Source organism: Amblyomma mixtum, chromosome 5 (assembly GCF_055824585.1).
Source record: "Amblyomma mixtum isolate Tamu chromosome 5, ASM5582458v1, whole genome shotgun sequence".
NCBI classification, from domain to species: Eukaryota; Metazoa; Arthropoda; class Arachnida; order Ixodida; family Ixodidae; genus Amblyomma; species Amblyomma mixtum.
In genome coordinates, this window is record NC_143016.1 from 19,396,306 (window position 1) to 19,412,193 (window position 15,888).

Sequence of the window (15,888 nt, forward strand, 5' to 3'; positions counted from 1 at the left end):
CTTGCGCTGTGTTAGCCGAAACAAGGTGCGTACGTTCATGATTTTCAGCTGAAGAATACGGGCAGATTGCCCGGCCTGGTTTCTAATTGGATTTTTTGGTATGAAGGTAGTTTCTGTCACAGTAACAAGTGATGTTCCCGGAATGAGAGAAACAACTACGAACATTCGTATTTGCGATAAAAATGATTAGAAAAATCACCCAGCGCGAGGACCTTTAGGTTTAGTGGCTCATGAAACAACCCTAGGGCGCTTGTGGCGGTCACGTGTGCTGCTGAAACGTATGAAACAAGCGCAGTATTTATATTTAGACCAATTAGAATCATTAGGCGAGAGAGATTGAGAACGGGGGAGGGGGGGGGGGGTCAGGTGTCATTACTGTTAGCCCTCCTCGACCATCACTTCCTTATATGCTTCAGTGCCTTCACTAGCTTTGCAACCCGCCTCGCATAAATTCATCTTTGTAAAAGGAACCTTAATGCCAATGCCACCTTAATGACCATCCCGGTACATGTTGCATGGTCTAGGTCTGAAGTCGCATTATCTTCGTAAATACTGTGTGAGAGGAGCTTGTATTTGCAGGTGATTGTGACGATTACGTGCCCACTTTTGTTCTACCTTCACGTCAGAGCGCCCCCCCCCCCTTATAACCCAGTAGTATTGAGTGGATTTTCAGGAGGCGGGGGGAGGGGGGGCGGAGGGGAATTCCCGGTTCATTTCCGTATCGTACAAAATAACAGCGGAGATAGCTGATAGTCTCCAGGTTCCACTGCACTTATACACAGCTACACTGCTAGAACACATCATCGAGGACTATTCGTATTTATTAACACAAAGCACACTTAATAGCATTATGATAACTGAAGTATGTCCCTAAATTGAGATAACCTACTCTAAGAAGGTCTTTCCCAGACACCATATCCAGCACTCCGCAATTGTTCATGGTCAGTAATGTGTCAGCATTACACGCGTGCAGTGTAAGCCCTTTTTCCCTAAAGTCATTAGCCACGCATTATTTCCAAGTCAAACGGTCACATTAAAATTTTTCGCTGGGAGAAGCGGAGGGTTTAGGGAACTTTTTGCTGCACTTTGAGCCAATTCTAGCATCTTGCATGCATTGGTGCAGCTTTGTGCTGTGTAGTTGCTTGCCTTTGTTCCTCAGTTTGGCTGGCGCGTCACGCACTTCATCTTATCTGCCGCTGCATCTTGCCTTGCTTCATCTCACTGCCCACGTCGATTTGGCGCGTTATGTTGCTCCGTTGACCGAGCCCGAAACAGACGGCGGGCTCCAGACCACTTGGGCTAGCCATCCGCTGCTCCCCAGGCATCCATCTCTCATTTCGGCGGCATGGGAGCGGCATCCAGACTGCGCCTTCCTGTCGCTATCCCGACTCCAATCATACGAATGCTACGAGGAATGCAATGGTGCTCCTCCTGTGCAGAGTTCAAGGCCGTTGAATGCCAAAACGGCCAAGCGCACAGCGAGCGCATTTCTCCGTGGACTCCTCGCAGCTATCGTTGTTTTCGGCGCGCAAAATTTGCTGTTTTTTTTTTTATCTCCAAGCCCCATCTCTTTTAATTTCCCCGGGGGTCCCAGATAATGCCGCCACCCTACCCGGCCACCCTTCTTTCCATCTTCGTGGCAACTTCTGCTGCGTAATATTTTTGTTCTTCTTCAAGCCCCCTGAGCACCATCCCGCTACCAACATGCCAAAGTTTTCTTCACTGTTCCCTCTATTTGCCTGTCTCCTTGCGATGGCTCCGGAAATTTCGACCACCTGGGGTTCTTTAACGTGCACTGACATCGCACAGTACACGGGCCTCTAGAATTTCTCCTCCAAAGAAATTCCAGCCGCCGCGGCCGGGATCGGCGTCTCTCATAGCCTTAGTCGCTTTGGGACGTTAAACCCCATAAACAAACAAACAAACAAACAAACAAACAAACAAACAAACAAACCTTGCGATGTATCCTATGTGATAACGCGAAAACACGAGCTTGCGAGTAACGGAAAAACACTCATATTTATACCAGAAAATATGCATCTTCTCTCCTCTGTTTTCACATAAAGGTATTACACAACACGTACCGTCTTCGGCAAAAGTAACAAGACTTCTATCATAGTGGGGGAGAGGTATTGCGGACGAGACGCTGCGCTGTGGTCACCGGGGCTGGTCGGCGCTGATTTCTTGTGTTCCATTTTCTTGCAGATTTCTTACTTGTTGTGTTCATGCTGTCTTTTTCTCGCTGTGGCTACCGTTGTCACCAACAATCAAGTCGCCTGAACATCTACCGTTCGGAGAGTAACCTGGGTGAGCTAAACCTGCGTCCTTGCCATCCTTCTGCGGGTGATAAAAAGTCGCCGGATAGCATCTATGGCAAGTTCAGCGTGCGTTTTCATGCCTTTGGAGCCCCGGTCTGCTGAGCCAGGCCGCTGTGCACAACAGCACACGCTGTCGACTGCTTTCAGGTACAACTGTGAAGCTCGTATGCTTTGTCTCCTCAGAACACCTTGAGCGTTTAACTTCGGTACGCTGCTCCTGTCTTTTCAACGAATTTTCAAGGACGGGTGTTTCTACAAGCTTTTATTGCACGCAAAATAAATAGGAGAGCGGTTTTCGTAACTTCAATCAATGTTTTCTAGCATGCCCTTTGGTTCCCTCCCACCGAAAAATGAAGCAAACTTTTCAACGCGACCCTTTTAAGGGGGCTTCGCCTTCCGTTTTCCATTTGCGCCCGCATTGTATGCGTACCCTGCTCTGGAACAACATAAATCTATATAACGTCTTGGATATTTTTATATATTATACTGCATTGACTGGCGCGGGTGAACTTGTTTCACAAACAGACGAACCGAAAAACTTTCTCATGCAGTCGCAGAACACACCTGGCTCGCCGGCATAATAAACGCATCGTTTTATTTAAGCTCAGAACAAAGTCCTGGTTACTTAAGAACTCGTGAATCGTTTCTGCCTAGTCCAGTTCTGGAACACTGCGAGTGCTATTGCATCTCTTCGCATAAATGAAAAGTGATCTCCTAGTTCGAATTTGAAGCTGCAAACACTCTACACACCCTACATTAACAGAAAATGCAGATAGCAGCCTTCACACTTCGGTAATTCGCCGCTGAACTTGCTTTCGAAGGTTCCTGGTGAGTCACGCGGCCGACAACACGCCGAGGTCGTCGGTCTGACACCGGTATATGGTCAGGCTGTGTTTCTTCACTGTCAAATTCTTATATGGCACGTATATTGCTTGCTTTGGAAGTGAAGTCGTTGTGTCCTCACCAGAGAGGCAAGTAACGCACAAGGGAAAATATAATACGCTTTGTTTCTTCGCTTTCATAACAACTCACTCACGCACAACACGCCGCTACTTTCGCTACATATTTTGCCTTATCGCATAGCAGCTTGCTGCGTGGAAGTGCGCTCCGATATTTTCACACAGGTGGCCAGTAAAGATGCGTAAGGCACGGACTTGTCCTTGAGAAAAAGCACAGTTTTGACGTATGACGATTTCTGGCGTAAAAGAAAAAAAAAACAGTGAATAAGAGGGCGTACGCGCAAAAAAAAAAAAAAAAACGGCAAAGCCCACTGCACAGACGCGCACTGGCAAGCCACGTCGACGCCGTTCCCTTGGTGCCACTCGATTTTCTCCGACCACTGCGCTTACGGCACTGGGCCACTGTCCAGGCATGTCCAGACATTTCTATGGCAATGATTACACTCGCCGCTCGGCCGTGATTCCGCTCCCGCTGCCGTCGCCACCGCGTGGTTACTTTTGGCAAAGACGGTACGCTTGGCAAGAAACTGTGTAATTCTACTCTTTAGATACCTTCCCTTTCGCGCAGGGCAGGCACGGTGCCGGCTGCTTCGGAGGGCATCCTGATCTTCTGCGATTGGCGCTGCGTGGTCGCTTTGGTGTCAGCAGCCGCCTTGCTAGTCCGCGTGGCATTCTTCTATGGGGAGCCTGCGCTGCCCAGGTGGCACTGCAGTTATTCCACTAGGCGACTAAAAATTGCTGCCGTCAGTCGCTTGGGCCGCTACGAACGCGAGGGCACATTCTGAACGATTAGAAGCCCGCGTTTGGTTGATAGCACTGTTTGCCTCGCTTCTGCAGACATAACCCAGATAACTGACACGCACCACGTGTGGCTTCGACAGAGCGCAGAAGCTCACGCCAATAGGCTCAGGAAGGTGGCGTGGAATAGTGCTACGATAGGCCCAAAAACTGCTTGCTCCTCTCGCTATGCTGTGCGTTACGGCGCTGTAATCGACACGGCAAACTTCAGCGCAGGTTCCCCATAGTCGGATACAACTTAAGTCTGCAGTGAAGCTCCGCCCACATTCAGCCTCCGCGCGCAGAATTCATGCACGACGAAAAAGTAGTCTGTGGCTGAAACGTTTCTTGTTACGTAAACAAGACGCTTAGCACAAGAAAAAAGTTACGAGCTCTACAGTTTTGATACGTGGATTGTTTGATATAGTCAAACATTAAAAAATTGATTTCGTTTACAGTTGTGATTGGCCAGCGGAGTAATGCAAGATGCCGCGGACCGCGGCCCAGTGTTAGCAACTGCTGTTTTTATAAGTTGTATCACACTATATCACAAAGTCGCCAAATATCCCAGGGGGCCATTCCCACTTCCCTTCCTTGGAAACTTGCTCAGTGAGTAGGCCTGCCCATGGGTATTCTGAGCTCCTAGACTAACTGACTAACTACGTTTTAAGGTAATTAGAAACGAAAACCCGAGTACTTCTATATGTAAAAGGTAAATGAAATGGCTTTAATTCGACGCACGCGGCAAATACACATTTCTGTTCGGGGTCATGGGAAATATGCGAGTACAAAATTTCATGTAGCGCAAATAATAGATTCAACAACTGAATGTCTGAAAAAAGAAACGGACTCCTACATCAGCGATAAGAGAACCGACTAGAGAAAAAAGTTGTCGGAGAAGTTTTCGCTAAAATAAAAAATAAAACAGTGTGCACTTCGGAGCATATCAGAAGGGGAGAACGTATTAACTGTGCACAAAAGAAAAACCTATAGAGCGCGCACTGATGAATGGGAGGAGAGGCAAAAGGAGGATGTATGCTGACGGGGCCGGCGGACATTATGATAATGACGATGCGCAGTAGATGGGCTGCATGTTCTCATTGGAGTATCAAAAAAACTTGCCATAGTTTCCATAGTGCAGCTCTTTATGTCTTGACAGGTAGCAAGAAAAAGTGGATATTACTTTATCTAGGAGTGATAGCAGGCTCACTTGTCGCATATGCTGTATAGTGCGTTATGTCTAATGGCCATTGTGTTGATGTTGCCCTACTGGTATGGTGGAAAAATACAGTGCTGGCAAGAATTCTTGTTCCTCATACAGGAGTTCTCCTTCGGCAACACCGAAATCTACTATAGGTGCGTTTTCTAACAGGGCATCTCCGCACTCCGTTAGTATAACCTTTCTTTCTTCTTCCCTAAGAAAGCATCCACTGCAATGCCCGGCCCTCAGTTGTTCTTATTCAAAATCAGTATGGGTAGGTACTTAGTAACGTTAATTTATTTTACATCGTCAGCAGCTTAGCCAGACCACCCGAGATCTCAAGGTCGGGCTCCGCATGAAACGATGTCTTCATACAGTAAGGGTGCAAGAATGAGTCATGTGACCCAATAGTTGTCACTTTTCTATGTGACCAATTCATAATGTGTTATGTAAACAATGTATTTGACCGCGTGGCTTCCTGCACCTTACCATGACCCATTAGGCACACGTCTTGCTTAACAGATGACAATGAAGGTGGAGCCACTTAGCGCGTCTGGTTCTTCAGGGTTCTCATCTGCATTATTTTATATTTCACTTTCTTTTTCCTGTTCTAGCGCTGGCCCGTGTGAGGTTCTTGTACTGCAAGGCCGACGAGTGGTCCGCCATGTACGGTGACGTGTTCACCCTCTGGCTAGGGGAGAAGCCCATGGTTTTCCTGAACAGTCACCCGGCCATCCACGAGGCCTTCGTGGTCTGCAAGAACGACTGCGCGGGACGCCTGGACACAAAGCTGGGTCTGCTGATCACGATGCTTTTGTTCCTGCTGGTACTAATAACGTAGACTGTTTAAGAACACAAAGGCACCCATGTAAAACCAATGACACTCCTCGATTAGGTAGACGGTATGCTGTGCACTTTGTGACGCCGCTTGGTGAGGCAAAGCACCCCGAGCAGAATGAATCCTAATTTCTCTTTTCCTTTGGTCGCTGCGGAAGCACATTAAAAGTGCTATGGAGGACTGAAAAGTGCCGTGGCCGCCATAAAGCCCGAAACATCATTTGCGTTTGTATTTGGTGACCTGCTGTGGTTGAAACTAGTAGACGCTGTTTATCAAAATGTGCGCTTGCAGCACATTTGGTTAAACTACAAAGCACAGGTGCCGAGAATGGTGTTCGGGATTAGCAACACGGGAGACAAATGACATTGGTAGTGGGGACATATTGTGGCGTCAAAGGGCCAGCAAAATTCTTGGAGATAATTCTAGGTGGTTGATAGCCTCGCTAGTGGCCGTACCATGTAGTAAGCTTTACTGCCGCGAGAAGGTGACGGTGCATTGGAAAATTATAAAGGTGCCCCACAAGTGGAATATACGAAAAGGCTTGTTCTTCAAAGCCTTTCTCAAGTGTCATATAGCCTGTGTGGCAGCTGGCCACCGTCCGAAAGTTAGGTCTTCTACCACAGATCATGAGAGATATTCCCCGGCATCAAATCGGCCAGCGGGTATCTCAGGTGTTGCTTTTTAGTGGTGATCTGCACTTGTTATGCGTCAGTTCTGGTCCACTCCAGTTAGTTTCCTCCGCACGGTCGTCAACCGTCGTAAGCACGCTTCACTATGTTTTCCCTTTTGCTCTCTCACATCGCACACTGGTTCCTGGGAACGCTTGTGCAGACCGTGATGAATGGAGCTCAAATGCGCGCTATAAGACAAGTTAACATGCTCATAACCGGCAAAGTATGCTACTCCGGAGTAAAGTATGCGCTTCAACATAGCAGCATCACAATTTTCCACTAAATCACAACACCAAGCTCACTTAGCTGGAAACTGTCGGAACATAATATTTAGTCACAACTAAGAACTATGTTAAGCTAGAATAACCTACTCATTCATAAAGAGCACGACTTCTGACACAACGTGTTGCTAAGCGCAGTTACTGTAGTTCGCGAGAGATATTCCGTAGTAAGTACCAGACACCGTGAAATTAGACTTCTATTCATAATAAGCTGTTGGTCGAGTTAGTCATTGAACACCAAATAAGGCACTTAAAAGGAATCAATTGCGCCAAGAGATTCCTCGATGCAATGACTGTTTATCTGATCGCTACCACAGCGTTACTAATAATGAGTACAAGCCTCTAATCTCTCACGCCAAGCGGAGAGGCATTACGTTCTGGCTTATCTCTGATGACGTACTTATCCTACGAGAAAAATTTACGAAACTATATAAGTGTTTCTAGATTTCACAGGTAGAATTAATCTAAAGAAAATCAAATTAAGACATTTTCTGCAATATGTAATACATTTTCTACTATTCACAGAATAACGCACCTAAAAAAATGTAAAATTCTTAATACCGTGACATACTTCACATCTGATTTACTGTGCTTATTGTGATTCATTGCGTAGCGTGATACGCCTTTGCATCGAGACGAAACTGCACGGACACGCATTTCCCAAATGATAAGATTTCAGTACGCCTCAGTATAGCATCATCATATTAATTAACTGCATTGAGTGTGTTCAAAACAAAGCGCTTGGGTTCGAACTTCACACTCACGGCTTAAAACTCTTGTCATGGCTAAAGCAGGCCGTCAAAATTCTTGGCTTTAGACCTCGACGGAATACATTTCATTGTTCCTCCTTCCCTCCTTAGTATGCATCAAATTCGGGGTCGCGGTCGCTTACATTTCTCCTGCGAACTATATTTTGTTCCGAGCTGATAATTTCTTCAAAGTGCAGTCCGTCGTTGCGCCAGCACTCAAATACCAATGCTTTCCTTTATTCATCAATTCATAGCTTATTCACTCATATTTATTCTTGCAATATTTCGCCGAAACTGTTAACAGACTTCAGTTGCCATTAATCATCATACTTTTTATTTTCAAATTAAGCAATTTGATGTTTTTCGTAGCTTTATCAGCTCCACGTGTTTTCAGTGAGGTTAATTTTTTCTGTCGAATTTTTATAACGTTTATTTGCGTTTATAATTTGCAAGTGCATTCGTGACCCTTCGACTGCCTTAACAGAAACAGAGATGAATATAATTAATAATGAATTAGTGGTGGGGCGTCACGTCTATCATTATGACCAAATATTCGGGCACGTCATGAGGTAAAAGTTAAATGAAATTAAGCAGATGAGCCCGCGCCTCGTGTGTACTTGTTTAGTCTCGTCGTTTGTGGTGTTGTGTATAGTAGCGCACAATATACCATGATGCAGAACCAACTGGCCCCTCTTTTAGCTTTGCTAACGAATGAATTATTTCAAATTTCTTGTTGGCCGTTATCATCGTGATGCATTTTACTGACTGCATATTACCATACTCTGCCTTTAGCGTACAAAAATGATGTGAATTGAATAGCGGATGACTGCATACGAAACCTAATTAAGGTATTGCGCATTCATTACGTATTACATAACTGCGTATGCGGCTTCTACAGCCCGCATATTAGAAAGATATGAACCTGAAATCTTTTTTCTGCCTAAAAAAACTGTTGCATCATAAATCGCATATAAGTATTATTTTCTCGTTCAATAAAAATATATTCCTTTTACATCTCACCCGCAGGTTTCTTGCAGACAGAAGGAGTTCACGACGTGTTCTTCGAAGACTACAACGCTCACTGGAAAGCACTTCGAAAGGTTGCTTCCGCGGCGCTGAGGTTTGTCCGTTAGTTATTAGCACAAAGATCGCCTTCTGCGTGAAAGTATTAGACTGTGATCTGTTTCGCTTGTACATGCGCCAAAGAAAATTACACCACATTAAAGGCTACATTTCATTGAAAGCGAAGAGAGACATTCTTGAAATTGATGGTCTATTCTATCATTAAAAATTCACTAAGTGTTGATAAACTAATGCCTGCTCGTTACTGAGAGCTGCAATGTTACGTTTTACAAAAAAAAAACGAAAAACAAACAAAGCATTGTCATCTGTGGGCAACGCAAGGTGCATGCGAACAATATCAGTTTTCATTCGAAAAACAAGTTTTTGTTGGTATGGTCGAGAACTGATTGCAGAGGCAAAACAACCACTGCCTTTTTTTATCGTCATCGTTAAGCTTGCTCTATAGGGTCTGGCGCCAAGAACTTTCGCCCCGCGAAGGTCCAGATTCTGAAGGTACAGGCGTGAACGAAACTGGAGTGACCACGGATCTGGTGGCAGGAACGACTGCGGGGCCGCCCAGCGGCGCTACTAATTAGAGTTGCCCCGAGGGAATGCCAATTTCGTCATCGCCCTCACGCTTATGCTTATGATGCTTGATATATTTCTAGTGCAGCGTTCAGCTACTCTGCTGCTGACGTTCGCGACGAGGGGGGGTGCGCATCGCAGTTTGTCGAGTAAGTGGCACTTTTTTTCAAAAAACAGTGTTCATCATGAAAAAAAAGGCCAATCTAACCTCCAATCCGAAGTACCATCACATAGGAATGCCCAGCATCGAGTAAAAGCCATGCGATGGTTCAGACAGTATGTAGAACCTCCGCGGAAAGCTTCGCTGCACTAGCGGCTCGCGATAGAGATTGATTGATAAAACGGCTCCCATGCGCAAGCCCTTGCACCATTATTCCTTGCCAATTACCTCTCAGTACTTTATACTTATTGTACCCCCTTAATGCTCTATGTTTCATTATCGCGCGTGAGATAGCAGCGCCATAGCAGCTCCACGGTGCGGCCCCGCAGCCATACCGGCTGTCGGAACCATGGTCTCTCCACATTAGTTCATGCCTTTAGATACAGGCTTAAGAAGAGGTAAACATTTTCAAAATTTTTAAGCACCAGAGTACCCGGCAGTAAAGATGCAAGATATTGTATGCACATCGATATTGATATTTTATCAGGCAATGCAGTCTTCTTCTTATCTTTGCTTTCATTACTGAAGCGTTTCTTTTTTTTGCTTTTCTCTCCACATAAATAAATTCAGGAAATTTTCAGCAAGCAAGCTCCTGCCAAGGGACTGCGTAAACGTAGTTGACGCGTTCGTGGATTCCTTGGGAGATAAACCAGCAGTCACGGAGCTCAAGAGCCCATTTTCGGCGATCCTCTTCTATCAAATCGGAGCATCCACATTCGGAACCAGGTATTTTTCAAAATTAAAGCTCACTGATACGCACGTTTTTTCCAACAGTCAATTTCAGTCTCAAACTGTTTATATAAGCAAAGGGAAGTATGGCGGCTGATAACGGCTTACTTACACCAACAAACATAGCACTGTTAAAATGGAGGAGTTCAGCCGTGAAATACTTTTACTCAGCGTCATCCAGTCATCACGGAGTCAGGCCATTGCCTAACGAGTCTGTTTTACTGTCTACTGTCAGGACTATCCCAGACGAATCAAGGCGAACAAGAATGTGCCTCTTTCGCCACTACCGCTTTCAGCTGCTTTGTGGCCAAATTTTGCTTCCAATTGCACTGATACGGCAAAGAATACTCGCATCTTATTTCCTTGAAGATTCTTTTTTAGTTCCCGTTTCTTTCTTTCCTACTTTCATAGTGCTGTCCTGCGTACTGCAATAAGAAATTCTGCTGCGCCTTCCCCTGACCTGCTCGGTTGAATTTGCTGAGAGAATAAAAACTGGCCTCCATTAAGCTTGTTGTTACGCGGAAGGAAGTCTTATTTCGACAGCATTAGAGCTCATAGTCCGCAACAATGGGGGCATGGTTCACGAAATTCCCTCACTGGTTGTAAGAGGTCATGTGGCCTTGTAGCGACATTGCAACCTGCCCCCTTGGCAGGCGGCAACCGGCCCAGCGGATAGCGAGTTTTAGTGAACTTATGACGTCATCACAAGCTGCCCACCGAATCAGCTAGTAAACAGCCCACTGGATTGCGAGCAACCTTCTCACTTTGGCACAAGGGAATTTAATGATTGGCAGAAAGAGGTCGCGTGACTTGGTGACGTCATCACAACCGCCCATGTAAGAAAGGAGAACGAGAAGCAAGAGAGAGAAGGCAGAAAAAGTATGAATGAGAATAAAAGATGTTGCAATAATGGGTAGCTCGAATGCTATCGCATTCCTCTCTTAAGGTGCGTTAAATGTCCCCCAGGTTTCTTTCCATAGTTTCCGAACTGCAGGTGCCGGGCAAGATTATGTCACACACTAAAGGTACTACTTCTCCTTTTCTTGCTTATTTGTTGCCGTGCAAAAACTTATTCCAAGACGGTTTTGTTGGAAAAGTTCCAGTGAGCGGAGCTCCGTAGCCATGATTATAATACAAAAAAGAAATCAAAGCAATTTCACCTGTACAAGTAGTTTAATTTCGTTTGCTGCTCCCTAAGTTTGCTTCAGCTCACTGTGGCAGGCATCCGCTCTTTGTTCTTATTGTTAGCCTCGTCCTCGTTATTTTTAATGGAAAATAAATACAAGAACCAAGGAAATTTGACATCTTTTTGAAAGTATTCAAAATGATGAATACTTTGAATGGCGTTTTTTTTTCTTTGTAGTTTTCAGTTCGAAAGACACGAGATACGACATTTGCGTGAACTTAACGATGACTTCTACAAACTGGCGCCCGATGGCCTGCCGAGTGACGTCGCGCCATGGCTTGGAATCATTCACGCTAAAACGGAAATAAAAATAAAAACCGTTATGGCTGAATTTCGGAGAGTAATGGGCCGGCTTTTTGAATTCGCTAACGGCTGCTACCCTCCAGGTAACACCACACGGCCTTTTTCATTTTGTTACGTGTTTTTACTTGTTGTGCAAAGTAGGCTGTTTCATTTTCAGAAAATCTCGAAAACATCACACATGCACTGATCGCCGAAGCTGAGGAAGCGTGCAAAGGAAACCAGCAGAACGCGATGTATTTGACCAAACCGAACATTCATCAAGTTGCAGTAGACATCTTCACCAGTAAGTACGCTATGTTTCTCTTTTGTCCCTGGGTGTATTTCTTTGAAACAAATCTGTATTCCGGCTATTTGTTCTTTTTTGCAGATGCCACAAATGCTACAATGGGACAACTGCAGTGGTTCTTTCTAATAATGATGAAATCGCCTGAGATTCAAGACAAAATACAAAAAGAGATAGAAAGCACCATTGGTATGGCAAATGACTTTGAGCGTACAAATGTCATTGCATGAATGAGAACTTAATGTTTAAGAGCTTTCATGCGGGAACATTTCCTTGCATCCCAGTGCTGTGAAATTGCGAAGATTTCTCAGCTCGTCACTCTTGATTGGTATAAACACACAGCATTTCTTACTGTAGTTACGCCACACAACAATATAAATAAATTTAATAACCGCATTTCATTTTCTATACCTTCTTTAATCTTCAGATGTTTGATCGTTACAGACTGTTTCAATAACTTCACTGCATGCACTAACTAGTTTTAACAGCAACCTCCTCTAACTCCCACTCTTTTCCTTGTATTTCTTTTATCGTTTGATTGCTTCAATCTTCCGATTCCAAAACGTTCAACAAGATTGTTCTGTACGTCGCTATCAGCGCGCTGCACTTCCATCGTAGCCCAATGGGCACCATTTTCTACAATAAAAAAGTGCATTATTCCGTCACAGGAACCAATCAACCGACTCCCGAAGACATGGAGCGGCTTCCGTTCACTGTGGCCTGCATCTTGGAGACACTTCGATGCCACCCTGTGGTTCCCCTCGGAGTACCTCACAAATCTCTGACAGGAATAAGAATTGGTTAGTATAAGACAGACTTGCCTACAGTTCGACTAAGCGTTTATTCGGGACTATAATGTGCATTTCGAACTCAAATATTCATGTCAGGAGTGAGAACAAAGACAGTGGTTTTCTTAGCTTGAAATGTTTTTATGTAAATCCCAAGCTTGGAATTCGATGGTTTCACTCTGATCCTTTGTAGCACCGGCCATTGCCAATACGTTGCCAATATTGGGTCGAGTACCTGTGCTCCTTTTAATTTTCTTCTCTCTGTAGGCTTAGACCGTGTACGAACCAAGCACGCAAAAAATTTCACTTACTTGTGCATGTATTTTGACTATGCGTACATTCTCATTGGTCACTAAAGACGGAAGACAAGGTTGAAACCTGATTTCCTTCCTTTTAAAATAACCATTCCCCTGAAAGTTATAAAATTCCACCCTCTTTGCAGTACTGGATTTCGAACGAGTGCTACCGCTGATGCGATTGAAAAAGACTGCCAATACATAGCCAAGGAAGCGGTGTTTTGCCTTTCAAAAAGGCGCGCACTGGCATGTGTGTTGCCATTCCCCACCTTAATGTGGTGGGCTTAATGTGCGCCATGGTTACATCCGTCATTTCTTCATTCAGAGATAGCGCAGAAAGTCTGCCCGTTTTCGCATCGAATAAAGAATTCGTCCTTGCTCAAGGTTGCCTAAAAAAGTGACCGATAGTTACTACGCTAGTTTTACACCGGATCCAGTCACAACAATTTGCGACTCGGAATTCGCCGCTCGCTGCGAAAGTCCGCTGGCACATCGTGGCTAGAGTTACTGAAAGCTTCTTGAGTGACTCAGACCGAGACACTCAACATCGTACTAGAGTAACAGGAAAAGCTTAGAAAATTCCCCAGTAACGCTACACCTGACTGTAGTTACTGTATAAGCTCCCTAAGAGAGCGAGAGTTTCGCGAATGCGTTCCCTGCGCCACCCGCGACCACCTGGCTCCGTGGTATCCATGCGATATAGACAAGCTGACCCCTCCGCAACATTTGTCACTCCGTTGCTGCCGTAAACACATTAGGTTGCATAAAGTTCCAACCTATATGGGCTGTTTGTGTTGGTCGCATGAACATATTGTTGGAAAGTTGTTTTCGTATCTGGAACACGGTGTTTTATGAAAAAATTTATCTTTTCAATAATGCATCATTTTTCACTTCTCATGTTTACAGCAGATGGCGCCACGCATCCACACGGCAATTGTTTTGGCGGTAACTTTAGATAGGTTATCGTGTAGCACGTTTACTACTGTAAAGCTAACTACTCCACTACAACAGCATTTTCCTTAAAACAAAGTGAATTCGACAGGCAAAACATGAGGGCATGACCGAGCAGCTATAAACGCCGCGCCAGAAATGGCTCTTATATGCGACAGTTGAGCTTTTCGCTCTTAACTTGGATGCTTTCGATGGCAGGGCCACAGAGTGGCGCTCCTTATTTGCAGAAGCTCAAATGACCTATCGCTAGTTCACGCCGGCGGGCCCAGAGGACGCCACAACTCTGTAGGGCGGTGAACGGCGCCACTCCTCTTTGCTCCTCGTTCCTCCTTCGTGTTAAGGCAACGCCTCCGAGGCGGAAAACCAGCAAACGTGCCCTTAGCAGCTAATAAATGCTTGGGATTGGGCTAGTTGGAATTTCTTTTTTACTAGAAAAAATAAGATTCTTTTTCCTGTCAGCGCATTGTGTTTCTGTGCAATCTCCCTGTCAGTCCTTTTTTAGTATCAAATCAATGCTATATGTACTTGCTTTCTTTTCCCATCGTAATGGGATAAAACCACAATTGGTCGATTGCGCTTAATCCTCCTACCTCTCTTCGCTGTATCCGTGCAAATCCAGCAGTGCGGCTCTCGTGACAAAAAAAAAACAACTTGAACAGCTTCCATTGTAAAATTATCCTCAACATAGCAACACTTCCGCCTGATCCCAGCGCTCATAAAAGTCTCACATGTGTCAGTAGGAATTTGTTCTGGGCAAATTTTGAGACAGCAGTCAATCGCAAAACATCGCACGAAAATATTTCGGAGAATGGTAATTCTCCATAGGCTGCTCGTGAACGTATGGTTGAAGTCAGACTCTCGGTCATAACGGCCTTTCTCGTTTAGGGCGCGCTTCACCATTAATTAATCCTATCAGAGCGCTCCTGCAATGCATTCTCTTCGTCGCGCTCCATGCCTTACAGGTGGGGCGGATATACCAGATAACGCGGGAATTCTGTACAACCTGTACGCCGCGAACCACGAGCCCGTCTTATGGGAAGAGCCCCACAGGTTCCGACCAGAACGCTTCCTGGACCCCGTCACGGGTCAGCTGCTCCAGGACGCCGGCCCGTTGCCCACGTTAAGACTGGGGGCGCGAATGTGCCCTGGTAAGAAGATGGCGCAGATGAGCTTGTTCTACATCGTGGTTCGTCTCATGCAGAAGCTCAGCTGCCGCGCTCCAGATGGTCCACTGAGTGTGAGCTTCGATGCCTTCGACTCAAGCCTGTTCTTGGTACCCGCACCAGTCTTCATAAAAAGGAACTAGAAGGCAAGAATATAGGATGTAAACGGATATCCAGTTTACGCAGACGGATGTCTGCTCACTATATGTAATGAACATGGATGCCGTCACTTAATAAAATATTAAAATATGATATAAACAATTTCACTCTGATGCTGTTAATTATTTCTAGTGGGTTGCGCCATTGTTTCTTGCACTACCTCTGAAACAACTTGAAGTGGCGAGGTAGTACTCGGAGGTGTATGAAATCGTACACTATACACATCCACTGACCAAATGACGCAAGATATACGCGTCATATACGCGCTAGATGCAAGCGAAGATATACTTTCTACAGGCATATTTTGGTTAAATGAATAAAAACAGTACGTGCCTTATCTTCTCAATCAATAGAAAAACAATTCTCCACGCTTAACACGGGTGTGTTCCACCTAGAAGCTTTTGCATGGTGACGTATCGGACTACTCAT

The 15,888-nt window shown here is 45.2% G+C and overlaps 1 protein-coding gene across 3 annotated transcripts in view; it reads left to right on the forward strand.

Moving 5' to 3' along the window:
- The window catches only part of LOC149341423 (steroid 17-alpha-hydroxylase/17,20 lyase-like), a 172,917-nt gene extending 157,397 nt beyond the window's left edge, over positions 1–15,520 (forward strand). The window contains exons 1-9 of one of the 3 annotated variants that reach the window (XM_089543517.1): positions 2,216–2,307; positions 5,870–6,049; positions 8,821–8,914; positions 10,172–10,327; positions 11,694–11,902; positions 11,977–12,102; positions 12,187–12,291; positions 12,771–12,902; positions 15,100–15,520. In XM_089543517.1, coding sequence (XP_089399643.1) covers positions 2,226–2,307; positions 5,870–6,049; positions 8,821–8,914; positions 10,172–10,327; positions 11,694–11,902; positions 11,977–12,102; positions 12,187–12,291; positions 12,771–12,902; positions 15,100–15,443 — 1,428 coding nt within the window. In that variant the 5' untranslated portion in view covers positions 2,216–2,225 and the 3' untranslated portion in view covers positions 15,444–15,520. Of the gene's footprint in view, positions 1–2,215; positions 2,308–4,520; positions 4,664–5,869; positions 6,050–8,820; positions 8,915–10,171; positions 10,328–11,693; positions 11,903–11,976; positions 12,103–12,186; positions 12,292–12,770; positions 12,903–15,099 lie in introns of those variants that run through there. The other 2 variants (XM_089543514.1, XM_089543516.1) reach the window with 2 other exon arrangements.
- Positions 15,521–15,888: the final 368 nt, after the last annotated feature.